The 26,296-nt window shown below is 50.8% G+C and overlaps 11 protein-coding genes across 11 annotated transcripts; 6 read left to right on the top strand and 5 right to left on the bottom strand.

The window, feature by feature from the left end:
- Positions 1 to 19: 19 nt before the first annotated feature.
- CONPUDRAFT_136163 (uncharacterized protein) lies at positions 20 to 1,184 on the top strand (the record flags this gene model as incomplete). The annotated part of the gene is made up of 3 exons (XM_007768692.1): positions 20 to 324; positions 372 to 584; positions 635 to 1,184. 3 exons carry the CDS (start codon positions 20 to 22, stop codon positions 1,182 to 1,184), a joined length of 1,068 nt encoding a protein of 355 aa, XP_007766882.1.
- A 696-nt stretch (positions 1,185 to 1,880) lies between these two features.
- CONPUDRAFT_53348 (DNA topoisomerase IV, alpha subunit) lies at positions 1,881 to 3,321 on the top strand (the record flags this gene model as incomplete). Its single annotated transcript, XM_007768217.1, has 10 exons — positions 1,881 to 1,948; positions 1,997 to 2,051; positions 2,104 to 2,157; positions 2,212 to 2,298; positions 2,344 to 2,464; positions 2,617 to 2,689; positions 2,741 to 2,893; positions 2,943 to 3,001; positions 3,037 to 3,107; positions 3,166 to 3,321. Coding segments are annotated over 10 exons (897 nt in total), but the record flags the coding sequence as incomplete, so codon positions are not given.
- A 226-nt stretch (positions 3,322 to 3,547) lies between these two features.
- On the top strand, positions 3,548 to 4,671 carry CONPUDRAFT_164018 (uncharacterized protein; the record flags this gene model as incomplete). Its single annotated transcript, XM_007768691.1, has 3 exons — positions 3,548 to 3,666; positions 3,718 to 4,079; positions 4,130 to 4,671. Coding segments are annotated over 3 exons (1,023 nt in total), but the record flags the coding sequence as incomplete, so codon positions are not given.
- A 1,014-nt stretch (positions 4,672 to 5,685) lies between these two features.
- CONPUDRAFT_164016 (uncharacterized protein) lies at positions 5,686 to 11,388 on the bottom strand. The gene is made up of 12 exons (XM_007768690.1): positions 11,041 to 11,388; positions 10,880 to 10,992; positions 10,625 to 10,828; positions 10,498 to 10,572; positions 10,258 to 10,447; positions 8,974 to 10,207; positions 8,918 to 8,924; positions 8,748 to 8,866; positions 8,226 to 8,698; positions 6,582 to 8,170; positions 6,050 to 6,530; positions 5,686 to 5,990 (listed from the first exon to the last, which is right to left on the bottom strand). Exons 1-10 carry the CDS (start codon positions 11,353 to 11,355, stop codon positions 7,937 to 7,939), a joined length of 2,964 nt encoding a protein of 987 aa, XP_007766880.1. The 5' UTR covers positions 11,356 to 11,388; the 3' UTR covers positions 5,686 to 5,990; positions 6,050 to 6,530; positions 6,582 to 7,936.
- Positions 11,389 to 11,718: 330 nt separating this feature from the next.
- On the top strand, positions 11,719 to 14,021 carry CONPUDRAFT_143042 (uncharacterized protein). Its single transcript, XM_007768689.1, has 4 exons — positions 11,719 to 12,251; positions 12,303 to 12,442; positions 12,490 to 13,564; positions 13,621 to 14,021. Exons 1-4 carry the CDS (start codon positions 11,853 to 11,855, stop codon positions 13,870 to 13,872), a joined length of 1,866 nt encoding a protein of 621 aa, XP_007766879.1. The 5' UTR covers positions 11,719 to 11,852; the 3' UTR covers positions 13,873 to 14,021.
- Positions 14,022 to 14,237: 216 nt separating this feature from the next.
- On the bottom strand, positions 14,238 to 15,242 carry CONPUDRAFT_88997 (uncharacterized protein; the record flags this gene model as incomplete). Its single annotated transcript, XM_007768688.1, has 7 exons — positions 14,238 to 14,287; positions 14,341 to 14,456; positions 14,522 to 14,571; positions 14,627 to 14,693; positions 14,749 to 14,907; positions 14,963 to 15,039; positions 15,096 to 15,242. The coding sequence occupies 7 exons, from the start codon at positions 15,240 to 15,242 to the stop codon at positions 14,238 to 14,240; spliced, it is 666 nt and encodes a 221-aa protein (XP_007766878.1).
- A 2,191-nt stretch (positions 15,243 to 17,433) lies between these two features.
- CONPUDRAFT_51660 (uncharacterized protein) lies at positions 17,434 to 19,054 on the top strand (the record flags this gene model as incomplete). Its single annotated transcript, XM_007768108.1, has 4 exons — positions 17,434 to 17,569; positions 17,664 to 17,767; positions 17,836 to 18,837; positions 18,896 to 19,054. The coding sequence occupies 4 exons, from the start codon at positions 17,434 to 17,436 to the stop codon at positions 19,052 to 19,054; spliced, it is 1,401 nt and encodes a 466-aa protein (XP_007766298.1).
- A 525-nt stretch (positions 19,055 to 19,579) lies between these two features.
- CONPUDRAFT_164014 (protein serine threonine phosphatase 2C) lies at positions 19,580 to 20,693 on the bottom strand (the record flags this gene model as incomplete). The annotated part of the gene is made up of 4 exons (XM_007768687.1): positions 19,580 to 19,688; positions 19,743 to 19,913; positions 19,965 to 20,333; positions 20,384 to 20,693. Coding segments are annotated over 4 exons (957 nt in total), but the record flags the coding sequence as incomplete, so codon positions are not given.
- Positions 20,694 to 21,354: 661 nt separating this feature from the next.
- On the bottom strand, positions 21,355 to 23,272 carry CONPUDRAFT_81102 (S-adenosylmethionine decarboxylase). Its single transcript, XM_007768332.1, has 2 exons — positions 22,847 to 23,272; positions 21,355 to 22,763 (listed from the first exon to the last, which is right to left on the bottom strand). Exons 1-2 carry the CDS (start codon positions 23,083 to 23,085, stop codon positions 21,674 to 21,676), a joined length of 1,329 nt encoding a protein of 442 aa, XP_007766522.1. The 5' UTR covers positions 23,086 to 23,272; the 3' UTR covers positions 21,355 to 21,673.
- Positions 23,273 to 23,721: 449 nt separating this feature from the next.
- CONPUDRAFT_101470 (uncharacterized protein) lies at positions 23,722 to 25,093 on the bottom strand. The gene is made up of 5 exons (XM_007768686.1): positions 24,968 to 25,093; positions 24,781 to 24,918; positions 24,636 to 24,697; positions 24,510 to 24,582; positions 23,722 to 24,447 (listed from the first exon to the last, which is right to left on the bottom strand). The coding sequence occupies exons 1-5, from the start codon at positions 24,969 to 24,971 to the stop codon at positions 24,425 to 24,427; spliced, it is 300 nt and encodes a 99-aa protein (XP_007766876.1). The 5' UTR covers positions 24,972 to 25,093; the 3' UTR covers positions 23,722 to 24,424.
- A 369-nt stretch (positions 25,094 to 25,462) lies between these two features.
- On the top strand, positions 25,463 to 26,194 carry CONPUDRAFT_164010 (uncharacterized protein). The gene is made up of 3 exons (XM_007768685.1): positions 25,463 to 25,612; positions 25,666 to 25,915; positions 25,966 to 26,194. The coding sequence occupies exons 1-3, from the start codon at positions 25,477 to 25,479 to the stop codon at positions 26,024 to 26,026; spliced, it is 447 nt and encodes a 148-aa protein (XP_007766875.1). The 5' UTR covers positions 25,463 to 25,476; the 3' UTR covers positions 26,027 to 26,194.
- Positions 26,195 to 26,296: the final 102 nt, after the last annotated feature.

The raw sequence follows: 26,296 nt of genomic DNA, 5'->3' as shown, positions 1-26,296 counted from the left end.
GCCCCAAACATCTCTGAAAATGACTGTTGCGGCCGATTTCAGCACTAACAGACACTCTACTCCGATCATCAAGCAGCCCGTCACAGAAAGTCCTCCGGTCAGGCACGCTGATCTCTGCTTTAACGATGGAAATGTCGCCGTCCTTGCCGCGGAGCAGCTCTTCATCGTCCACAGAGGCCTTCTCTCCAGAAACTCAGACATCTTCAGGAGACTGCTTGAATCTACGGATTCTGCTTGCGATGAACTCGAAGGACGGCCTGTACTCCGCCTCTCTGATCGTCCCGATTACGTCTCGTACTTGCTCCGAGCCCTATACGATGGAATGTAGGTGGCTGATTCCTTTCCAACTTTTTCATATTTACATTTGTTAGCTCCTTCCTCGCGTACGATGCCGAGGGGTTCCCTGTCCTTGCGGGCTTGCTTCGGCTGCTTACCAAATACCAAATATTACGCATCCGAGGCGACGTTCTTCGCGGCCTTGCTGCTATATGGCCCACGGCTCTTGCACAATGGGAAGCTCGCGAAGGCAATATCACCGATGCACAGGGGCTGTATTCCCCCCATAAGGTGTTCCCCCACCCAATGCAAGTACTTTGCGTTTACTTCTACTCCTTACCTTCATGGTCCCTTGCAGAGATGTCATCAATCTGGCTCGGGAGATAGGTTTTCATCAAGTCCTTCCGGCGGCAATGTACGACCTCTCTCGGTATAATCCTAGCGATACCGCTGCTGGTCACCTCTCTTGGGATGGCTCCATGTCTATGCTCACTCGCGAAGATCTTTTGAATGTGCTACGGGGCCGAGAGCACGCTTCGCGCTTCTTCTCTACCTTCATCGTGAACGAGCTGGAAGGTCGGAAACCTTCTTCGTGGTGCTTCCGACGCAAGGACGACAAGAGCCATGAGAGGCGTGCTTGTCAGATCGCTTTTGAGGCTATCACGTTCGAGTTACTCCGGGACGTCAATGGCGTCATCAGCAACCGTCCCTCCGACCCTCTCTACGCTATAGCGGACGCTGAACTCATCCAGCTCAAGGATGATTTAGTGGGCAACGATGGACTTTCTGCCATGAAGACCTGCGAGGCGTGCCGAGCTGAATTCAGCGTTTCCGTGGAAGCTGTTCGAGAGGAGTTCTGGCGGAAGCTTCCGACTTGGTTTGGAGTTGAGGTCCCTAACTGGGGATAACTGTATGACCTACATTCTACTTGCACTATACGTTCGTTTGTATCCCAGGCCGATCTGGAGAAGGATTGATTTCTTTTTGACTTTTTCGTCATGTGACCTGTGCGCGACCCGTGTTTGTATGCCCTTGTTGATGAGAAGCTTGCTCTTGCCCGATCGATCCCTCACAACTCCACTCAGTAAACACGGTTCAAGATCCTACAAGAGAGTATTCCGGCATGGAATTAGATGATACAGACATTGCTCGTATGTTTGAGCCTAGCACTTCGCAAGATGGGTCAGGCGCAGATAGTGAAGAGAGGTCGTTTATGCGACTATTGTCACACTCCATGGGCATGACTGAACCTTGTATCCTAGGGCAGAGATGTTGACATGCATAGAAGTCTTTGCTCATACTCTTCTCGACCAACTAAATGCGTCCCTCACACCGAAACCAAGAAAGAACCGGGCCGGCTCAGATCATGATGCTGACAGTGGTGCTAAAGTCGCGGGACTTCGCCTTGAACTTCTCAGTCGGAAGAGCAAGAGGTAGGGCCACAACGACGATTAGTAAACATCAGTCAGGAGTACGATGCTTATCTTCTTTCAGGGCTCGTGTTCTCATGTACCCTCGTAAAGCTCATACGAACAGTTCTCGATCATTGGGTGAGCATATATGCATACACTCTAATTTGCTCTAACTGAATTCACGACTTCTAAGCTCAAGTCCTTGGTGTGCTAAATTTGGTGCACGAAGCCATCAGTGGAGGATACACCACAACAAAACGGTAACGAGGCTAGCATAGCTCCTTGATCTCTATTCACTGGGACTGCAGCGATATCTACTACAAAGACGTGGAACTTTTCAAGTCGCAAGCAACAGTTGACAGGGTAAGAATAAATTACGTCTAGCTTACCAATGCTAAAGTCGCCGTATCGTCAGATAGTGGATGATGTAGCCGCCACTTTTGAAGCCGAGCGCTCAATGATGAACGTAGTGAGCACTTAACTTGTGCAGGATGTAGACCTTATTTCTTGATCATGTTATCAGCGCGCCACGTCAAAAGGCCTGCTGCTAGGAAATGGCCTGGAGATTCATTTGACTAGTAAGGATGTAATTTGCAGCAACGTCTCAGAGGTAGGATCATACATATAGACAACGAGATATTGACACCTGGCTCAGGGTATCCTTATACCCCCTGGAGAGGCAATTGAGCGCTTTGATATCACAGAAGTGCCATCTTGGATTCTTATTGTGGAAAAAGAGGTAACGAAACTTTCTCATTGTGGGCAAGTGATAGGCCGTTAAATTACTAACCGCATTAACTCAAGGCAGTTTTCCAAGGTTTATGTCAGTCGCAGTTTGCTTGTGACCCTTGGCTTCCGGGACATGGGTTCGTTATCACGGTATGATGTCGACAAGTATACATCTTGATAATTGAATGCTGAAAAGAAGTTCAGGGCAAAGGTTATCCCGACGTTGCCACCCGAGAGCTCTTGAAGACATTCGGAGACAATTTACCCGACAGGTAATGGTGGACTCTTACCAACTCACCGATAGCTGAATGACACTTTGAAAGCGTCCCTATCCTCGCTTTGGTTGACGGTGACCCACATGGCTTGGATATTTTATCAGTGTACAAATTTGGCAGTGCAAGCATGAAACATGAAGTTGACAAGCTAGCTGCAAATCGCATCGAGTCCGTTGGTATATGGGGATCCGAGCTTTCAGAGTGAGTTGGTCTGGACTATAGTGACGCGGGTTTTATCCTGACAGTTCAGTTTGGGTGTCGGCTTGAGTCAACTTATACCGATTACAAAACAAGACGAAGCTAAGGAAAGTCGCTTTTCAATGATGACAACAGGCTTTTATAAGTAATGGGCTATCTCCAGGCGCTCGCTATGCTTCAGCGTCCAGATTCCCTTATGCCTTCGAAGTGGAGGTCGGTTTCTTGACAATCTCGGAAGGCTCGGCGTCCAGTGCCTAATGCTGATCCACAGGAAGGAACTCGCACGAATGCTTCATTTACGTCGCAAGGCTGAGATTGAGGTATTGACTAGCCAGACGGAAGGGATATCTGGACGATCGGACGTGTCATTGCTGCTCCAATATCTCAGACGAAAGATAGTATATTTCGTAGACTTGTACACCAGCTTATGATCGGTAATCGGGGTATATAGCACGCCTATAACATTGTGTCGTCCTTTGTTAAAGTGATTCAAGCCCAGAGCGCTCTCCGAACCAACGACAAGAGGCGAACAAAAGAACATAGTCCAAGGATGAGTGTCTGTTAATTTCCGTAACAAAGCGCGCAAACGTTGCTCTAGTTAGTGTAAACAGGGGGAGGATCCAACGGCGCCTCAGTTGCATCCAAGCTGCCCTTGCGATGTTCCAGCTCCAACTGCTTCTGGTGTACTATCAAGCTTTCATGAGTGGATTTGCAGTACTCAGTTTCATGGTATTACCCCAGCCTGCCGTTGCCGAGTCCCTGACGCCCTATTACTGGTGAGTAGCTACTCCATGCAGACTTATTTCGCAACCTCACCACGTCCATAGGCTGCTCGTCCGGGACCATGGCCATGGAGATGATGATGATGATGACGACGACGATGATCACCACTCCAGCAGCTCGACTACCTCCTCGAGTAGCACCACCTCCTCGAGTACGACTACTACCTCGAGCACAACTACCACCTCCTTGAGCACGACTACTACATCATCTAAGACCAGGACCTCCTCTACAACTTCTGGGTCCTCGGACAGCTCATCCAGCCTGAGTGACTCCAGTGGGTCTTCATCATCTACCACCACTACCAGAGGGCAAGGTAGTAGCGACTCGTGCTCTGGAGATCAGTGCACTGCAACTTCGTCGCATGGTCTGAGCGCTTCTGCAAGAACTGGACTTGCCGTTGGCATCAGTACGTGTTCATTACGCCGTTCCCATGTCCTACTCACAGCGTCTGAACAGTTTTTGCATTCTTACTGGCAGCATGGGCGCTTTGGTGGTGGAGGAAAAGGCAACGAAACATCGAGAACGCTCGAGCTCTTTCTCAGTCTACTCCTCCCATTTCCTCGGAAGCCACGCGCTACGGACCTCCGGTTTCTACTTCGTTACGAGACGATCGGCCGCTCCCTCCATCCCCTCCTGAGATCATCGCACTCGCTACGTCGGCGGCGCGCTCAGAACAAGTTTCGCGTCATTCATCATACGCCACGACTGCGAGCAATGAGCCCCTTCTCAGCCCTGCAGACCGTTCCTATCCAGTATCGTCCTGGAATAGGCACGCTTCACTCTCACCTACCTTGGCTATGTCCCCAGCCTCATACAGCGAGACAACTCCGTTCCTTCCCAACCCACGTGATCCTTTCCTGAGCCAACCCCCTTCGACTTCTTCTCATCACTCGGCCTCACAAGGGTCTTCAACGAGTCGTCACTCAAACCATGCGACCTCGTTCACTCAGACCGACATAGCCCCTGGGCCTTCCCAATCGAGTCGCAGGCTATCAACCTTGAAAGACAACGGCAGAGGTCAACAGCGAGCCTCTGTTCTGCCCAGAGAAAGTACGCAAGGCTGCGAGCATGGTCTTGGGGATGTGTAAACCACGATTTATTTGGACGAGGGAAAAACAAGTGCGAGACCACGAGGTCAAGGGAACGTTTCGCAGAGATTGGTGGGAGTGTAGGGTGCCAGGTTAAATTTGGTCAAGTTAGAAAAGCATATTTACCCAGTATGTGAGAAGCAACGTCCTTGTGCAAGGCCAAGTTTTTCCAAGCAGACACCCCATAATAGCCGCACTAAATCCGAGAGAACGGCGATGACGGCACGATTTTTCGACCCTCAGCAGTCCGACATGAGAAAGAAAAATATGATTTGTTCCATGACCGTATCAAGTCGGAGCGACCGTCATAATCAGCAGCAGTTAGTATGTTGACCGAAACGAGGGATGGATTCAGCGGTCGGAGCAATGCTAATGAAAGAGGTTCGCGGCCAGCGAGATTGCGACTGAACTGCCGCCGGAGATGGAAAGAAGAGAAAGTACTGGCTCAAGGGTACCGGTAACTAACTTTGCGGCATAGATGGTGTATGGACGCGATGGGTTGCAGATGCTACCCGCCTGCGAAGTTGCGCGACCCTTAAAGTGTGTGGTGAGGTCGTGTATTGCCTCCGAAGTCAGAGAAAATCTCACGATCACATGACGAGAACAATGCGCGATTAATATTAATATAAGGATCGCGACCTACACGTGAGGTGAGCGCGACGCGACGCGTTGATGAATAGGGCGGAGTTTGAAAGCGTGACGAGACATATTACGCGCGAGTGACAGAGACCGCGACTAGCGCTGCTTGCCTCTGCTCTCTATACTCTGGGTTGCGCTGCTGTAGCTCATTTCTTTGCTCGTCTACCACATACTCCTTGTTACAGATTATTCATCCTATTCTTCCCACTTCCCCTACGCACATACACACTCTCATATTCCGCTCTCATTTTTTCGCTTCCTACCCGACGCCACGTCCGCTCTCCCAGCGACCATTGTCATTATGCAGACCAGATCTTCTGTCCTTGGAAAGCGCTCCCTTCAGCTCGACACATCCCTGTCGTCGCTTTCGTGCAGCTCCATCGACAGCATTAACTCGCTTCCCACTCCGGACCCGACACCCAAGTCAAAAAGAGCCCGGGTTTCTCCGGTGGTCGACGGCGATGCCAACAAGGAGAACGTCAAACCACTGGCTGCAACCCCCGTTAATGGATCATCCCCCGTCTTAAGACGCGCTTCTACTCTTACTAGGTCGTCTACGGAAATCATCACTCCAACGAGACCTCGAGCCAGTAAGTGATACACCATCACGTCTTTCTCACGTGTGACTTACTCTTCTGTTTATTCGAAGCGCGCCGGCATGTCTCTACCCCCAACATCAAAAGCGCTCCAAGCACGCCCTCGGCCAACGTTTCCCATTGGGCTCTCTCAACTCCCCCTCCTTCCCCGCCTCTTTCCCTCCTTCCTGTTTATGCCCGGGCTCGCGCACTGTTGCGATCGACGTGTACCGACTCCCATATGGCAGGCCGTGTAAATGAACGAGAGATCATTACCAGATTTGTCCATAGCTCTGAGGACACGACCGCACACCGCTGTCTCTATGTATCTGGTACGCCTGGCACCGGCAAAACTGCGCTGGTCTATAGCATTTTGCGATCACTCGATGTCTCGAATGTCGCTGTTGCTTTGATCAACTGTATGGGCTTGGGCAAAGTCGATGCTCTCTGGGATCGCCTATCTGATGAACTCAGCGGCTCCGGCTCTCAACCTCGACGGAAGCTGAAAGGCAAACAAGCCGTAGAGGCCATAATATCGTCCTTGAACCGACCTTGGTATGTTGATCGTTTTTGGGCACCTCAATCCTTCTGACTTGCGTTCGCCAGTGTCATACTGCTTGATGAGCTAGACCATGTCTCAGACACGAATGGGGCTCTCGAAGCCATCTTTTCTCTCCCTCGTGACCTGCCTATGCTACGCATTATTGGCATTGCAAACACGCATACCCTGACATCAGGTCCCGAGCATAAACTATCAGGCGTTCAAACACTTCACTTTCCTGCATACACATCTCCTGAACTTCTCATCATCCTCAAAGCACGCTTATCTTCTCTTTATGACTCGGCTTCAGACTCCGTGTCTGAGAAGCAGACACAAAAGCTGCTTCCTGAGAGCACTCTAACTCTTTTGTCGAAGAAAATTGCCTCGCAGACTGGAGATGTACGAGCCTTGTTCGAGGTACTCCGTAGCGCAATTGACCTTGCGGTCTCGGCCTCTAAAACAAAACCTGTGGAAAACCCCCTGGATACTCCCACTCCTACGGTCACCCCTCCCCTTATCCTCTCTGCTCTGAAGGCGTACCTACCGGCTGCATCCGCTCGCTCGGCTCCTCGGACGGCCACTCCTTCAGGTTCAGTAACAGTATCCAGTGAGACGGTTACCAAGATTCAAAATCTCGGACTTCAAGGGCGTTTTGTTCTCCTCTCTATTCTGCTCGCTTCGCAGCGTTGCGATGCTTCCCTGCCTCTTGGGTCATCACCAGCCACCACCCCAAGGTCGCCTGTTAAGCGTACCTCTTCCTCCAGTGCCGTGCAGTCTGGTCGTGCCAGTGGTCACGACCTCACTCACCTGCATGCCTACTATTCCAAGGTCCTCTCTCAAAGCGACGACTCCGGCCACCAAGCCGTCTCTCGCAGCGAGTTCAACGACCTCATCGGCGTCCTGGAAACAGTGGGTCTGGTCGTTATCTCCGGCTGCAATGTTGTGGGAATGGGGTCCCCGACTAAACCTGGTCGGAAGGGCTTTGGACGCTCCGCATCTTCAGGTGTCATTAAAGCTGTGGCACAGCGAGTCCAGCTCGTGGAGACTCTTCGGCAGGAAGAGATTCTACGTGGGCTTGGCATTCAGAATACATCTGAGGGGTCCACCGACGTGACCCAGGAGGAGATCCAGTCCATCTGGATCCACGAAAATTCCCGCATGAAGAAAGACATGAAAGCTCGTGTCATGCAAACAAATTCTGCAAGCAATACTTTTGAGGACGCTTGGGAGTCCTAATCAGCGCTTGGTATTTATTATGAAAAGTATGCTTCAGTTTTGTCCTTGTGCCGAGACATAGGTTAGTTGTACATTATTCCTAAGTTCTAGTACTAGTCATTCCCATTGTTTTGTATTCGTAATCCAGCAGTATGTAGATCGCAAGTAAGTTAGGCACCCTCAGTACGCATCCAATATCCACTCGTTATGCTTTGTTATGCAATCCATTGTTTTGATCACTCTTCTGTGTCCCACTTCTTGATTGTAACTTTTCTGCATGAGTCCACCAATCACTCAGGTCCAATCCAGTCATCAGTTGGTGCAGAGCTTCCAACCCCCCTGGTGCTTGTGAAAGGCCAGGCCCGGATCCTGAAGTCCGGCTCTGTAGCTGCAGCAACATGCCCTCGTCCCGGTTAAGCAAGTTCCGCAATCCTCTGGTCTACAACCCAAAGGTTAGTTGTGTAAGATCACTAGTTACTGAGCTGTAGGCCTACCATTTGCGCCATCTTGCTTTTGAACCGGCCATAGAGTTGCTCCAGTTGATGGGTTGCCTCATACTCTTTTAAACTGCCGCAGGACATGTCATTGAGCAGCATCGTGAATTCGAGCACAATTTCTATCCCATTCCTGAGTAGGTTGCCGACTGCTCGCTGTCCTGATCGCAGCAAGCAGGCGCTCAGAATGTCATCCAAGAGCGCAGAGTGCCTGTCGGCAAGCATAAAGACGTCTCTGAAGCCATGCTTCTCAGCCTCTTCAGCGCTACGCGAGGAAAGATCTAATTGACGAAGGAAAACATCGTAATTAGCGCCGATCGCGGTTCCCATCACGTAAGTCGACAGGTTGGATATGAATGAGTGAGCAACGAATCGGAAGTGGGAGAGGAGCTTATTTGATTTCGAGAAGGTAGGGAAGACAGGTGCTTGACTGTTTCTGGTGAGCCTGTAAGTGTACCGTATGGCTGCCTCAACTAAAACTCGATGTTAGTCAGCGAACTGATCGCCTGAGGAAACAATCACCTCTCGTAAGCCGAAGGACGAAAGCAAATACTCGTTGGTACTTCAGCAAACTTTCCGGAGTGATGACCACGTCCAGAGGGTGTGGTACTTTGTAATCTAGGTACAAAAAATCCAAAGCTCTGAATCGGTTCGGTGAGTAGCCACATTAGTAAATGAACTCGAAGGCGTACTCTATAGCTAACAGAAAGTTAGGAAAGGCAGGAATTTACATATGCACGTCACTCACAGCGAGGGTTCAGCCAGTTATCTCTCCCTGGGCCAACGGGAAGATCCCTAATCGCAAATCCAAGACGGCTCTCAATTTCGGATATTTCTCCTCCGGTGGTAGCATTTCGTGCCAAATAGGCTTGCTCCAGAGAGTCCACTATCACGGTCCTTAACACGTAGCTCAGTTCTGCACCACCTGGAGGCCAAGACTCTCTGTTGGACAGGAGAGGTGACAGGCCAACCGGCCAGAGGATGTTGCCAGCGGTGTCGCTTGCTTTTTGGCCACGAAGCATGACAAGGGATCGGGGATCGTGCTCTAGATCCTCCTGATCACCACGGTCTGAAAACAGCGCGTTGGTGAGACGCAACCGGAAATGATGGGAGGTGAACAACATGTGAGATCGAAGTAAGACTAAGTGTTGCTGAAGAGATAAGGATGACTGAGTGTCCAGCAGGAGCAGGAGCAGTGCTTGGGAAAGCGAGGAGGAATGAACGGTCAGTGGGGAAAAAACAAGCTCTGACAAAGCGTGGAGCGTTGGGGTGACAGAGGGAAGATGATCTGGATACCTTTGAGTGAAAGCTTCCAGTCTTGCATAGGTCTGGCCCTTTAGGGATGAGAACGACCCTATTGACGGCTCTAAATCAAAAACGCCAAGTCCTTCTAAGCCTGTTCTATATTTCTGTTGAGGAGCTCGACTCGTAGGGTCTGGATCAAGAGCATTTTCCGGAGATGGTGAGCTACCTGAAAGCTCTCCAACCCAGGCGCTATGTATTATCGACACTTCCCAAAGCCAGACGACTGTCGGCCTTTCCTGAAAATTAACCAGGATAGGGTGGTCAGGGCGCGCCGCAGCCAGTAGCTTGAGAGACTTTGTCGCAGCAGGTAGGATGGCAACCAACTCAGGTGGTAAAAAGCTTGGGTAGCGTCCATCTTCAATCTCATCGTCATCAACTGCCTTGAGAGGGTGAACCCCGACTTGATCCCCTTCAAAGTCTCCGAAAGAGACTGCAGTGGATGCGCTTGCATGGAAGGAGTCTAGTTGCACCCTTCCGAGCCCACTCAAAGCAACCGTTTTGCTCAGCCGGTCGATGTATTGGGTAGAGCTGACAGTGAGAACGTGCGCTAGTAAAGCACATGTCATCCTAGAGGACGACTTGCTAGTATGCCGATGGAGCTCGTCATATATTAAAGAGAGCAGATTGACTGCATCTGAGGGAAGATCCAGATAGCATGACGGATGACAGTCGAGATTCTTAGGTAATAGTGAGGGGAGTGAGACACTGGGAAGCTCATGGAACGCACCCTTCCACACAACTCGGCCAGCGTGAGGACTATATCTTCGTATTCGGCCCACATTGACCATGTTGAAGAGAGCGATTGTTGACTCAGGTCCGCTGTTCGTTGGCGCTCTGTTAGACTATGTCGTATAAATCCCACGACGTTGGAAAGTGTGTAGATGAAGGCGTGTATTGTAGCACTCGACTTCAGTCTTCTACCGGAAGAGAATATTAGGGCCCGGTTCAAAGTTGGAGACCATATTACCTTCTTGGAGACGTCTGTACGAGAACGTCTAGCCGACGCAGAAGACTGCTCAAGCTGAGAAACTTTGAAAGAAGACTAGCATAAGGCTTTAGACTTAAGCGTCAATCGACTATAAGTGTGACGAAACCTTTGATTGATGACTTCCACTCTGTCCTGGCTGGCCAGAAAGATAAGTTGATTGCCCTCATGGGGTTCAAACAACTCTGCGCTCTCGTTCCAGGAATGCAAAGTGGTAGATAGACCGAGCAAGTTTGATCTGAGTGAAGCGAGAAGTTGCGTATTACCAATACGGATAACAGACCGATTGACGTCTTTACCGCCTGAAATCGAGCTAAGATCAAAGTCAGAAAGGTGGTCCTCATAAGCTGGAGTTAATACTCACTTCAAATGAAGTGAGGCATAGAGCTGGGTGTCTTGCTCAGATAAGTATTCAGACGAGCAATGAGAAATGTTCAGTGGGAGGCGGAGAGCGTCCCAAGAGTACAGCTTGCCGCTCTAGGGTGCGTCATTTCAAACCGGCACAGATAAGATGAGATGACCCACTGTGACATGCTCATCTGTGGAGAGGTATGGCCAGAACGTGGACTGTACATGAGACTGAGGATCGACATGGGCAACCGGTGGTGACTGTGGCAATTCGGGGTCGGCTATGTGAGTTGTGTGATGAACTATGTCTGCCGATAGATCCAAGCCTTGACGTTTCTGTACAAGGTCGAGGATAGGATCTTGAGGTCTGAGAGGTAAAGGTGGTATGAAGAAGTGGCGATCGTCGTCCACGGAAGCCAATTGCGGTATAGGCTGCACAGAGAAAAGCACGTCCAAGTCCTCGAGGGACCCCGTTGTCGTACAAAGATTCATGACATTGACAGCTTGTTCGAAAGTCTGGTGGGGAAAGGAGCATGAGCAGACGATCGAGTGACAATGAGCGCGTCTCGACACGACAGGGGCACGTGACATATATGAACGCCCTCGGAGCTCACATGGTAGGATCGAATATTGTTGGTCGACAAATCGCAACGTAAGTTTTACCAGAAGAACGGCATACGTTGGGTCGAAAATAAGGATTAACTCAACAACGCCATACAGCTAAGTGATGTCAGACGAAACCACTGCCCAAGATAGGGGTGAGCGAGACGGCGGAGAGCGTGATCAGTCACGCCCCGGACGCGTTGTTTATTATTTGTTCGCAACTTATAGTTATAGCATCACTCCCCCCACAGTCGTTATTCCAGCTCGCCGTCGGGCTCGCCACTCCCCCTTCCTCCCTCCCGCCAGTCTCCTTCGCTACTACCTTCTTTCTTTCTTCCCTGCATCTGCATTTAACCCGGTTTTGTTTACTCTTTTCGCTTTCTAGCATGGCCTCAGTCAATCGCCGCCCCCTCTCCGCTCGCCCAGTCTCGCTTCAAGTCCCCGCTGTTCTCTCTCCTCTCAAGGCCAACGGCCGTTCAATACCCCTCTCCTCTAAACGTCCCTGTCCAGATGACGCGGATCCAGCTCAGAACCAACTCGCTACAAAACGGCCCCGCCCAGTTGTCAGGACAGCTTCAGCCACTTTACCCACCGCAGTCCGTGACGAGGACCGCAGAGATAAGGAACGAAAACGAGCAGAGAGAGAAGCACAAAAGGAGGAATTCAGAGTAAAATACACTCGTGCTTTTCCCTCGTTTGTCTTTTACTTCGACACGGACCTCTTAGACTCGGAGAACGTTGATGTCCGTGACGACTTGCTTAGCAGAGTCCACCATCTCGGCGCTGTGAGTTTAAACAAGTCCGACATCTCTCTGTCGCTCTAACCTTCCCTGAAGCGCGTGGACGACTTCTTCTCTAATGAAATCAGTCATGTCATCACGAACCAACCTGTGCCTACAGACCAGGCCCTTCTGGGCAAAGAAAATCTCCAGAAAAAGTCCCTGCAGTTAAAGAGTCCCCTCAAGCTGAGAGGCAGGTATGTGCTCTGCTCGGCCTGATCGGTCACATCTCACCCGATTTCAGGCCTGTAGAAGAGGAATCTGTAGGTCAATCGCAGTCTTGTGAGGGCTTAGTCCAGAAAGCCCTTGCGTTCAATATGAAGATCTGGAGTGCTCAGAAACTGGATGGTGTCTTGGAGCGATGCGATGTTTCATCCACAAAGTCGTCAAAGCAGCAGATCGTCTCACAAGCTCCTTTAGTCAATGGTAGCGGTCAACGCTCACTCACTCGTCTCCTCGCATCCGAGCGCCTGCAGGGTGCCACGACGGAGCGTGACCCTACTTCTCGCCGGCATGACTTCCGATACTTTACCAAAGGCTCTTATTTTGTGCTGGTCGAGGATGTCTATCAGGAATTGGCCACTATCCATGCAACTGAGTACATGCCATACAAGGGACGAGATGGCAAGATGAAAGGCGAATGGCCGGTCCTTCACTGTCATCCGCATGCTCGGGGCCCTTTCGTTGAGTTCGATGCTAAGGAACAAAAACGATGGGAAAAATCCCAACGGGCGGAAGCTGACAAGGAGAATGAGCGTAAGCGCAAAGTGGCCAGGGAGCTTGAACGCAAGAACCAGGCACGGCTACTCTCAAACAAGTCAGGAAGAGACCTTCGCCGCTCTGTTTCAATGAACAACCTTCACCGGCGGGTGACAATAGGTGCTGCTGACTTCGTTGACCTGGACATTGACTTTGGCGACGGGCAGGATTCCGCCAACGCTTCCGGATATCTGGCATCTACAGGTACGGGGGCATACATGGCTGCGTCCGGCAATAGCGTAGGGATCACGTCGACTGCTGGAACTACCTCCACAGCTGGAGGGTCCATCCGACCCCTGGATTTACCAGCTTCTCTGCGCTCCCGGCTTCAACAGCAGGTGTTGACGTCACGGAAGGCCCCTACTACTATCAGCGCGAAGGATCAAGACACTACCCACAAGAAGGGCACCATGGGACCTCCTATTGGATTGCCCGAACGACCTCACGGTCTACTGAGGAAAAGTAGAAGTACAACTACCATGCGTTTGCCGAAACGCGATGAGGCTAGCAAACCGGGGTACTGCGAGAGCTGCAGAGTCAAGTTTGAAGACTTTGATACGGTTTGTATAATTGTTTCCAGTCTAGCTCGGTGGTTTGACTTCGCCCATGTGAACAGCACACCCGGCAATCCAAGCATCGCAAGTTTGCAATGGACGACTCAAACTACCTCCAGCTCGATTTCCTGCTAAGCCGCGTTCAGCGGCGAACGCGACAAGAAGTCGAAGAAAGGGAATGCAAGCAGGACGATGTGGACTCGGGTTTTTTGGATGGATCAGACCCTGCTCAATTTTTGCAAACACAGAGCGACGCAGTTTCCGATGAGGAGATATGGGAAGGAGGCTTCAGCACGAGTGGAATGATTGCATGATACCTTCACACCTTTTGTTTGCTTCGATCACTTTCAAAGCGAAAGACTTCCCTTGGATTGTAGTTTCTTGACCCATCATTGTAGCACATAGCATCAGCATCATCCTCATTCGTACTTCACTTTATGTATGGCCTTAATTATAATTTCCCTACCATTTGGCTCCTAGTGTGCTTGGTTACAAAAGCCTGAATACACAACACCTTAGCATACGCGTTTCAATTGCAACGAGGTGAGGGAAGATAGAATGTATTTCGTGGAAATAACAATAATTTTACGAAATTTAAGGTAGCCCAACAACGAAAAGTGGGGCAGTGACCCATCCCAAAATATGATCAAAACACAGCAATTGTATCCAAGCAAGATCATTAGTTAATCGTAACAGTCAGCACTGTGACAATGCCATCCACGCTAATGTCTAGAGCAGTTTCATTAACACGATGCCGTGAGGTAGACCTTTCGAGGACGTACTGTGGTTGACACCCACTGCACCAGGAGCCAAAAGACCGGTGACGTTCTGAGCGGTGGTGGTGTATGAAACACCGCCGAAGCTGGTTTGCCCAACCGCGTTGCTGACAAGGTCGTTCCTACAAGCGAGAAGATGTGATGTAAACATGCGGAAGAAGTTCTCAGGGCCAAAAATTGCACAAACCGTCCGATGTTGTAACCATCGGGCACTATGTCGTGTCCATCAGAGACATCCTAAAATAAGGACAGATTAGCTGTCGAACGCAGTTACAATGAAATAAGAGCATACCTCCTCCTTGGAAACGGCAAGGAAAAGAGCGCCGCTGTCTGCCTGGGTGCCGTTCTGGCGATAGACACTAGATCCACAGCGTCTAGATAGGGAAAGACAATCATTGAATCTATGTCACTTACCGGAAGTGGTTGCCTCCAATAAGGCTCTCGAGGCAGGTGCCGATAGAGGAGCTATCGTAGTCCTGACGGAGCTCATACGTCTGGTTGACCCAGCTGTTTCCATCGCCAAGGTTTGCAGATTGAGGGCCACCGAGGTGAATATCGAAACACTCCTCGGAGCTGAATAGAGTGTTATAGCACAAGCAGGGTCGTTTCCATCAAGTGAAAGACGCACAATCCAATGGCGCGAGCGTAGTTGACAATACCATCGTCGGTCAAGACATCAGGAGTGCTGAGTCCGGAGACGATGACCTTGGAGGTATCAGATCAGCCAGAGTTGCTCAAAGTTGAGTGAAGGTGACGTTTACGTTAAGGGGTTCACCAAGGCCGTCACCAGCGTTGTCCAACATGGATCCACCGTTGGCATTAGGGTCGTAGTACGCGACGCCCTGCCGCTTGATGATGGCGGCAGACAACTGGATAGCAAAAGACAGTACAGATGCGAGAACGTACATGGTCACAACGGTGGGACTGCGACTGGTAGAGAGGGACGAGGGTGTCAACCAAGTACGGTCGAGCTTGATCTGAGTTTCTTTTATAGAAAGACCGACTGAGACACGTTCCAAAGCCCGGTAAGACGAGTCTGGGACGAGCTTCTTTTACTCAGAGGCATATGGAGTTGGGTTTGAGTCGCCACTTGATTGCACCAATCAGGATAATCTGTCGACAGAACGGGAGGCGTGCTCATATGGGTACGACAGGGAAGATGACGCACGCGAGGGTGACCATGTGATCGGGAAGGCTAAGAAAAAGTGAGAAGCGACAGGGCGGACTGAGACGGTGAGAAGAGCTGGCAGAATCCCGAGGAGGGCCAAGAACGTTCAACGCGAGCTATCTCAAGGCCTAGGTACCTAGGGGCTGCGAGAAGAGACGCGTCACCGGGCAAGACCGTGACAGCGCTACGAGGCAAAATTTAAAATTGAGCCTCTGCTCGCTCCAAACAGCGATAGATAGCGAGCTGTAACTTGTCGGCTTTGGAGGACCGGCCCTCGTCAGAGCGATTGGGTGGTCGCCAGTGGTCAGATATCTGTCATTAAGCGACAGGAAACACATGATGATGGAGCGTGAGGACAGGAACACGAGTGACTTCTGAACGGTGAGCGTTTGGAAGTCGCCAGTGACGATGAGTGTTGACTTATGCCAGCTTGTGCCTTGGCTGCCTTGGGGGCATATTAGAAGCAGTAGGCACGTTCGTCGTGTGGTGTTAACTGAGGTTAGCTGGCAGAGCTGGATCTTTTTGGAGGAGATATCAGCCACATGATACACGGATCCAAATGGTTGCCAAATGGTATCAAGTGAAGGTGAGCAAATTTGGGCGAGAACAAGCGCGACAGCGCGCTTTGGTCTCACCAGGTTACTGCATGCGAGTCTATGCGAGTACATGCAATGTTATCACTCAAATTCGCTTCCCATTAATTTACTAAACGCTCCCGATGATATAAGGTACCCGATGCACAGTGAGAGGCGAGGTTTTGCAGATTCAGTCAGTCCAGGTCAGTCCCCCAGTGTGACTAACTTAGTACCCGACATAGTGTTCCGAAGCTGAAGGTCATGCCTTGCGGACAACTGGCACCCACGACTCCCACCGGCTTTGAATAAGGGTAGGCTAAATGCGTCCATCCTTCAGAACTCAAAAGCCTGCTTCTTCAAACAACCTTGTCTATACTGGGCACTCAGCGCTCAGCGCCAGCTGCAAGTATTCTCGATGAGCTCCGTTCGGTTCTTGCCATTGTTTCCAGCGCACCAACTTTTTCGTGCCCCCAAATGGCATGTGTACTTCAAGCTGTCGTCTACCCTAGTATAGCTGATCCTAATTAAAATTAGTTACACCACATGCCGCAAAATCGACCGGCTGCAGCTGAGCTTGCCAGCATGGTACTGGTACAAAGTATAGAACTGTGTGGCATTGAATAGATTAGAGGGAGCCAGGAGTGGCACGCCTACAGCGATCAACAGGTCCCGATCAGGATCAATTCTAAATAGTTGAGCGTACTTATTGAACGAAGAACGGTTGAAGAACGGATAATGCATGTTCAGGCTGTCAGTATGTACTTCAGTGATCGATGGCACTACTTAGTCTTCGAATAGCTCATTCCTGAGCACATGCCCATTTATCGGTGGTTTAGTCTTGCCTCTTAAGGTTCATTCGGAATATCCTGGCTTGACTCAAGTCCTAGCTTTCCTGTCACAAGCCTGAGGGTTCATTGATATTTATAGACGCTCGTTCTCCGTTAATGAGTGATCTACTATATGTCTTACATATCAGGCGGACGTGACAGTCACATCACGCATGTTAGTATGTTCAGCTGCTGAGGCCAGCCTCCCTGTGTCCTCGACATGTTCCACCTCGTCTAAACACCTGGCCAGCGTCTTGTCCTCCGTAAAACGCTCTTGAACTCATCGGAAGGATAGAAAATTGACGGAATACCAACTTTCTGTTTTTTACTCCTTTCCACTGTCAAGTTTCACGACAATCTTGGCTGTACCCACTGGCATTGTAGGTGCTCAGTTTCAGCTTAGCCATTATTCAGCCACACCTATCCTACCAATAAATCGATGTAGGTTGTTTAGGATCCGATTGCTTTCCCTGGCCCCATTTGTAATCTTTTTTGTCCGATTTATAGAAATTAGGTGTAACCCCTGGTCATGTCGGACTCTCCGGACGGTTCAGATTCTGTCGGTGATGCTGGTGACGACGAACAGCTCACTATCCGTATTCCCAACCCCAAAATGTATATGGCACGCCAATCCGGATGGAAAGGTCGAAGAGGTAAACCGCGATGTGATCATTGCAGGATGAACAACCTAAAGGTCAGTCAGTCCCCCAGTCGCCTCCCAAAATTAATGACGGAGGGAAAAAATCCCCAGTGTGACAGGGTTCTACCCGTATGCAACCATTGCTCGTGGGCCAATGGAAGAGAGTGTAAATACACCCCTTTGCCAACTCCCGCCCATCGCGGTATACCAAGGTGCGATCGATGTAGGCTCAGAAACTTGAAAGTGCGTATTTGGCTTGTACAATGAACAGGTTTCTGACCTTGTCTGAAGTGCGACAGGAATCTGCCTGTTTGCAACCATTGTACTGAAGATGACGATCCTGAATGTAACTATACCCCGAAACGACGCCACAAGGCACCTACAGACCAGGCATTCATCAAGGATGCAGCAGCAACTATGCCGAACGGAGCTAACGCAGCATCATTCTTGGTATCAGACCTCAATACAGGGGAAGAACTGCTTACTTCTGACGTGGACGGGCATAGCTTTTATGGTCAAAATGTCGCGGGCCCCTCTCGCGGCGGCGAGCCTTTGATTTCTGCAGCACATATCCTTGAGGATCCCCATCCACCGAAGCAGAGGCGGTCCCAGCGAGGAGATGTAGACGAAGCATGGTACAATGCTGGATCTACATCCGGACGCCATTCCAACGTATCATTTATATCCCACTCCTTCACCTCTGACCATGGGTCGATTGTTCACAAATCGTTGATCAAGCCTTGGATTAGTCCTGAATTTGCTCCCCTGCCGGCGCCTGTTTTGGATTGCATCGCTCAGGTAAACTCTGTGGAAATGCCGAGTCGGCCTGCTTTTGAAGAAGGCCTGCGAACCTTTCTGGTGGAGTTGCCACCAGAGTTATTGGAAACGGCCGTTTTTGCTCCTGATACCTACGCGACTTTGGCTCGTTTTGTGACTAAGGGCGAAGACAGTACGCTCTCGGAACGCTTACGAGTATGGATCAGAATACATCGCGTCCAGTCAGGTTCAGCCAAGTCCCACCTGCTCTTAATTCCCAGGGACGCTTTCTTCCATCTAGATAACGAAGAGATGTTGCGAGAGGAATACGTAGCTCGTGTCGATGATTCCTCAAGTGCCAAAGGCAAACAATCTCGAGCTCCCGCCAATGGTCACGGCACCGAATACGATCTCACTGATACTGTGGCTTTTGAACGTATCCCAGTTCAGAGTCAGATTTACGATATCCTTGTGTACTCCCATCGGTCTCATGGCTCGTCTCCATCCATGCTATTTGAAGCGCGACGCATCGGCGTGGTCTGTGGTCTCACCTTTTGCTTTCGCTGCACCTGATGCTCAACAATCTGTGGAATAGGCTTGTATCACTTGGCCTATGGCCGAGATATTTATCGGCTTATGTCCGCTTTGCAACCTACGGAACAAGTCCATCAACTCTCAAAATACGAAAGCTGATTCTGCCAGTGCACATGCGCCCATAGGTGAAAGCTCGCACGGAGATGCAACATTGTCTTGATTTTGGCGGGCTCGTGAGGTTGATTTATCCACCAGGGCATTGGCAGCTATCTGTAGTCACTTTATAAAATATATGTACGGATTCCTGATTCGTCTTGGAACTTAATTACTCTATACTGCGTGTATACGTAGTTGACAATGCGTGGTCAACTGAAGACTAGTTTACATGAAACACTGAACTGAGATAGTGACATCGTCCATCCATTTTTCATCCGTCTCAAGGGTGAGATTACGCGACAGTCGGCAGACATCCCCTCCACCGAGTGCATCGCGGAGAAGATCCAGAGCGAGGTTGCGTCGGTTGGGATTGGCGATGTCAACAACAGACTCCAGGTACCGTGCAACAACAGCGACCCATCGGCCGGACATTTCCGGCTCTGTGAGCTGAACATCATATCCGTCGTATAGGTCTACAAGGCCGTCTGAGCATAAGATGAGAAAGCAACTGGGTCGAGGTGGATCGGCTTGCGGCAAGCAGGTATGGTGCACCTCGGGTATGTTCGAGACATAGGGCGGAGTGATAATGCGAGACGCAAATAGTTGAGAACGGGGAAGCGAAAGCCAGTCTGAACAGTGCCGGGAAAATAGTTTTTGTGTATATATAGCTGGGATCTTTAGCCAAGTGTCACCAATTGCTGTGTCGACATGAAGTCAGTAACTGGGCTCCACGAATCATAAACTTATCGCACCTCTAGTTGGTGCGAGATATCCAATCAAACGGTTATCGGCTAGACAATGCGGTTCTCCGGGGTGCTCCTGGGCCACACGTTGCCGCTCATCTGGGTTATTTCCATTGTGCGATGAACTGAGCGCCTTCGTTGACCACCCATTGTCAGCTTCGGGCGACCGAAGTCCCAGGACTTTAAGACGTCAATATCATGAGTGGGGGCTGCGAAGTGCGGTCCACACACCTGCTTGCGAGTCCCCAAGGTTTACTACCCACAAGTGACACCTTGACGGATCAGAAAGTGCCGCAAGGACGGTACTGCCTTGGGTACATCGAGCTGCCAAGTCACTCCATTCTGACTGATGCTGATGCAAATGCTGTTCCACCTCATCCTCGGACATCTGCTCCAGCTGAGACTGAGGAAACAGGCGAAAAAGCGCATCAACTATCGACTGGTCTACTTGCTGGACTGCTTTGAACAGAACGCGCGATACTTGTGAAGGATCAACTAGGTATCCAGGTCCAGATGTCTGAAGCAATCGTTCCAAGGAGGCCTTCACCAAGGACGGGAAGTTGCTTTGCACATATTCGACTGTATCATGACCGCAGTGTCCTACCTATGTGAGTAGGTAAGACTGACATTCGGACCAAGACCGGACGCACCATCGTAGATAGCGTTAAAAGACCACCGGCCGCCGGGTAGGTCCCAATCTTCGGCCGAAAAGCGGTCTTGATTGAGCGACTCATAAGCATCGCAAGACTGAAAAGTAATGATGTCGATGTTCGACCGAGTTTGTGGGTCTGCTAGCTCGACGAGCTTCGAATCCAGAACCTCTTCAGGCAAAATGTGGTAGATCCACCGCTCATTGCCGCCGCGGCCGAGATCAGTAGTGAAGAAATCCTTCACCTCCTCAAGGGCCTGCAAGTTCTCGGTAGACGTGGCTGCAGGAATTAGGACGGTGTTGTAAACCATTGGGGAGGTTCTGAAGAGAGTAAAATGAAGGTGCATTTTCTTTGTAGTGGTGAACCCTTTTAACGGGTGGGCGAATATTCTTCATGGCGCCCCGGTTTGGCGGGTTTGAGAGCCCAGATTGTCGAAGGACAAGGACAAGGTTGACGCCTTCGATGTACCGCGTGGAACTCTGCTACCGGTCTCGAGCCAATTGGCACTCGGGTATGGAGTTGGACGGCAGAAACGGGGGGACCGGGCCATGATATCCGGTGTCGACTGGAAGAGAGAAGGACGACCTGGGGAATGGTGACGCAGTACTCCTGCAAGCCATGTGGCCTCGTGGATGACAGAAACTGCATTGCGCGTAAATGCCGGAAGAGCCAAGTCGGTACATGGCTTGATCCCAGCGAGGAGTGTGATGACCTGCAGGCGTTAATATTCATACTGAACTCTTCCCTGCCATATGCTCGTCAAGAGCGAACCTAGGAGAACACCTTATCAGGGCTTATCGAGCCTTTATAGGCATAATTCCCGTGCCACAACGCAAGGTCCTGTCAAGCTGAGCGCCCTGCAACTGAATACAACGCACATTTTCCCGTCCACGAATATCTTTGTTCTCCGCTACAGAGCTTTGGCGTGGACTCTGGAGCTCGTATGGGAACGCCGGCCGATTAGATGGTGACGTAAATTGACTGCAATGAAGGGCACCTTCAAGTTATTACTGCACGCATGAGAAACCACATCTGCGAATCTTGAGAATAATCAATATCAGTCCGGAAGGTTCGTTGTCGTAACATCATGCACCAGAACAACCAGTCATTCAGAATTAGTCCACAGTATCTATAACATTTTCCTTGCATGGCTTGTAAACAACCTCTAGGCCCGTGCATGAGGAAGAGATACTCGAAGACGGAAACAAATAGATGTGTGCCACAACAGCAAAACTGGATCGAGGAGATCATTGTCAGCTGGAGATAGGCGATTAATGACTTGAACAAACCTTAGTATAGCTCAAACGTTGCAAAAGCTAGGTCATATCCCCCAAACTCATAGTTAATTTTATCAGTCCTCCGGTAGCGCCTCCCTCTCCTCAGCCACTCCGAACCTTCGGCATCCGACCCACTAGATGATCCAGAGAGAGGTCGCCTGCCCATCATGGCAGACTTGAAAGCCTTTTGCGCGGCCTCTATAGCGGATTCACCGACGAGTTCTTCGACATCCTCGTTGTTTGAACTCGAGATGAATAACGTGAGGCTGAGTCGGCCCGGGCAAAAGATGTCGACTACCCTTCGGATGAGGGTACGAAGGTCGGGTATCTCCTTGGCAGTCGAAGAGCGGGAAGTGGACAAAGGAACATTGCACTCGAAACTGGCATATGACCAGCCTTCTTCAGGCGTAACATGGATGGTGTAATAGCCTTCGCCTCTCTTGCCCGTTTCCTCGGATTCTTCTTTGGTATCTGCTTCCCCCCATCGGAGAAGTGCGTTACAAGAATAGCCGCAAGGGCTGAATGCATACGCGTCTAGAGTGGTGAGATGGGGAGGGAAAAGGTCGGATATTCCGATGGATTCCGATAAAGTGCGGCCACTGCCAGATGCAGGATCAACGGACGCGTCCTCGGAGGGAGTGGGAGGTGCGGAGCTGAAGAACGGCTCCCGAGCTCCCGGGGAGAGATTGCTCATGAGAATTTCGATGGTGTAATCTTGATTGATCTTTGCTTCTTCTTCTTCTTCGAGATCTACGGCTTCGAGTGAATCAATAGATGAGACCGAGCGATCTAGAGGAGAGTGTTCGCCGGGGGTAGTGATGTACAATAGCCAGTGGTCCCCGTTGACCTTGCCAACGGTGTAGGCCGAGCCATTAGAGAAAATGGCGTCTAGGTAAGCGACTTCGTCTTTCCATTCGCGATGAGGCCCTTGCTGACGTTCAGGGAACATGAACGACTTTCTGGAATAGAAGCATCTGTAAACGGTAGGGAGGGACGCGTATTCGCGGGCGATTTCAAGGATGCGGGGGAGACCGAGAAGGTTGAGAGTGGTGCCGCACGTCTTTAATATGAGACGGTGAGCAAAGACAAAGAGCGAAGATTCGCTGTTGTAAAATAAGAGTATAAAGGTGGAGTATGTCAATAAAGGACGGGATTACATCGGAGGATGGAGATAGACGAGACGAACCTCAACAAATAGGCGTCTGTCTCGTGACCGTCGATAACACTGAGGACCTTGCACTTGACTATGTCAAGCATGTCCTCCCACACGTGCCTGGGCACTTTTCTGAGGCCGATGCGGCCATCCTTTGGATCGTGCGCGTCTGGGACGTGCTGAGGAGAAGGGGCGAACCAGATCTCTAGTAGTTTCTCTGGGCCTTCGAAAGGAGCCGAGTTTGACTGAATGTCATCGAACGGAACTGCCATAGATTGTGGAGGGTATCCAAGATGCGATGAAAAGATCAAGATGATGTTTTTTATTTTTGGGGATTAAGGACGCTATCGAGAAGGAGAAATGTACCCGCCGCCAAGGGCTGTTCCCGGATGCATGAAATGGGGTTTGTTGAACTGTAGAAAAGAAGAAGTAGCCGGGCGAGAGGCTAGAGAACGGTAGAGACCCGACCTGGTTGCAGGAGGGAGTTGGGAGTTGGAAGGGAGGGATGTGATGAGGGACCATCGTTTTATGGATCGATCTTTCGTCAAACAGACTCAAACGGAAACCAGCTGTAAAACTGGCACGCGCTACAGCAAATTTTGTACAGCCACTCTCCACTCGGCGGATTTGGCCGGTTGTCAGCCGCGGCCGAGACAGTGCGTGTCCTTGCGAGTCCTACTCTACAAAAACTGACAATATTTGAGCAACTAGCTGGCCACATATCTACTACAAACAATATTCTAATCTGCCATGCTTAGACGTCTGCTGCCTCGCATCTCCGTCTTCAGGGTCTCTGCACCCATATTGCCGATGTCCACCCGGCTGCCTCCCAGGACCCGCTCACCCGTCTCCCTCACTCGCACACAACCAAGGCCCACCTCTCGTCTCTTCCACAACTTTCCAGCACGCCTATCTCCCCCCTCTTCCCCCTCTTCCCCCACCCAAGACCCCCATTCTCCCTTGCCCCCAGGTGCCAGTTTTTCACAACGGCTAAAGCATCTCATCAAGGCGTATGGCTGGTATGCCCTCGGCGTATACATCGTCATCTCCACAGCCGACTTCACCGTCGCATTCATGGGCATCAACCTCATAGGCGCAGAACACGTCGCTCGCGTCACCGCCTCTGTCAAACAAGCCGTTCTCGAGTTCGTCCACTCTAAGCCCCCCGAACCAGGCCAAGACCAAGTCGCCGCTCCTGCCGACGTTTCATCGGGCGGCCAGGAAAGCCTCTACGCCATGCTTGTCCTGGCTTATACTGTCCACAAGACTCTGTTCCTCCCCATTCGTGTCGGTCTCACCGCCGCCTTGACTCCCAGACTCGTCCACTGGTTACGCACCAGAGGCTGGGCTGGCGGTGAAGGAACGAAGAGAGCTGCTCGCGAGGTTAGAGACAGGATGCGCAGACCTCGCGATCTCGATTAGGGACGTGTACCAGCGAGGCGAGTGAGGATACATCCGTCGATCTCTTATCCTTCTTATATCTTGCTCTCATACATAATGATCGCTGCATGCACAAGTTTATGACTGGACACGGTCAACTAATTATCTGTACATTTCCTAGAAACATTAGTCCTACACGTTCGTCTCCCCACTCCAATTACTCCAACCAGCTCAAGATTCAGCTGGCTTGACTTCTTTTGGTAACCAGTGAAGCTGTCAGCATATACACCGAGAGTAGGCTTGGTAGGAGACGCACCGTCGCTCAGAATGCCCTTCTCGACGAGCTCCTGAGGGTTTGGTCTCTGTTGGATGGCATGGGCCAATTTATCCTGTAGAGTAATGTTGAACGCGGTGAATAATGAATAGGGAACGGCGCATCAACCTCAAGCTGGGACCTCTGAAGCTTTTCCCGGGCGGCCTGAAGAGCGGGAGCGACGCTGTCGTCTGATGTACGTCGATGGAGGAATCATGTACGGATGTAGTGATTAGCCCCTGTCTGTTCCCCGAGATCATAGTCGATCGCTCACCCTTGAGGATGTTGCGCTCTTGCAGCTCTTCCTTCTCGGGCCTGCTGCCCAGACGCTTCTCGAGAGCGTCGACAGTCTCTTTGTCCAGCGTGGACCGACGGCGGACCGCAGAGGGTGCATTGCTTGTGTTATTGTCGGCTGCATGTCCATGATGAGTGTGTTGCAAGAATACGGGGCTTGTACTTGCCCATGGTAGTCAGTAGGCGAGATAGGATGTGGAGGTTAGGATTGAGGTTGCCAGGTGTTCTGAGACACGCGTCAGGAAGTAGACACTTGTCGTATATGGGAGCTTTGTTCGCCTGGTAGTGGCGCTTTGTGCCAAGATTGACCCCTATTTGGACGACTGGGTGGAACTATCAGTGTCATCTGATCAGCAGCAAAGCAAGTACACGAGGCTGCACTTGTATCACGCTAGGAGAAAGTCTGCGTGGCATTTGATTCACCTTGTGGGGGTGTAAACTGGGAATCTCAGGTTTACATTCGTAGTTTTCCGTGTCATGAATATCAACAAAATCGAACAAAACTATTGTCTGCAATCACGCGAGCTTTGGAAATAAGCATCCATCCTGAAGATTGGGGGTGGTGTGTTTAGAGTGGGGAGAGGGTAGATTGCCGCGGGACCTTTTCGGGACGTTCCGTTGTGCTCCTCGCGCAGCCTCGCGCGGACAAACTCCAACGTCGACTAGCACTACCACTATGTCCGTCGCCCGAGCAGCAACCCTGCTTCGTCCTAGAGCCACACAAGGCGCACTCACCGCAGTCAATCGAAGACATTCTCACCACGATAGCCATGGGCATGCGGCAGAAGAGAGCGTAGCTTACCCTGCTGAACGTATGTCCTTGTCCGAAATCCTTGTCTTTACTTGCTACTTATGAATTTGCCAGCTGGCTTCAACACACCACTCTGGCGCGGAACCATTCTTTTTGGACTGCTGGCTGTCGGTTTCTACAAGTTTGCGCCAGAACGGGGAGACGATGTCTACCTGACGCGGTATCTTTCGTACCTATCGACGCCTCGGGATGTATGGGCGCGGTTGAACGAGCGGCACCTCGAACTGTCTCAGGAAGCGTCGAAGAATATTATGCTGCAGGCGAATGCCAAACGGCCTGACATGCACCGGTTCAGGCACCCACAGTAAGCAGGCATCCGTGGCTAGGGCGAGGATACTCACGACCATATTCTAGGACGATCGTGGCTGGTTCGCCGCATTGCAATCCGGTCGGAGCTGTGCCAAACACGCAGTGAAGGGATGTTGGCACTGGTACTGGAATGAGATAGAGCTCGATGTGTTGGCCTGGTAGTGTGTGCAGCATGTGTTGGCCGTCTATGGACAGCTACTCGGTACACGGGAACATTGTCATACATATCCATAGAATCGATATCGGCGAGCCCAGCCAACTTTGAAAGACTGAGTATTAGTCGCCGAGTGAACGTGGGAAGGTGATCTGCACGTGGAAACGCGTCGAGATTCAGCAGATTCACTGTTATTATTATTACTCTAACGTAAAGGTTCAC

Source organism: Coniophora puteana, assembly GCF_000271625.1.
Source record: "Coniophora puteana RWD-64-598 SS2 unplaced genomic scaffold CONPUscaffold_4, whole genome shotgun sequence".
NCBI classification, from domain to species: Eukaryota; Fungi; Basidiomycota; class Agaricomycetes; order Boletales; family Coniophoraceae; genus Coniophora; species Coniophora puteana.
This window is presented reverse-complemented; position numbering and strand designations above follow the sequence as displayed.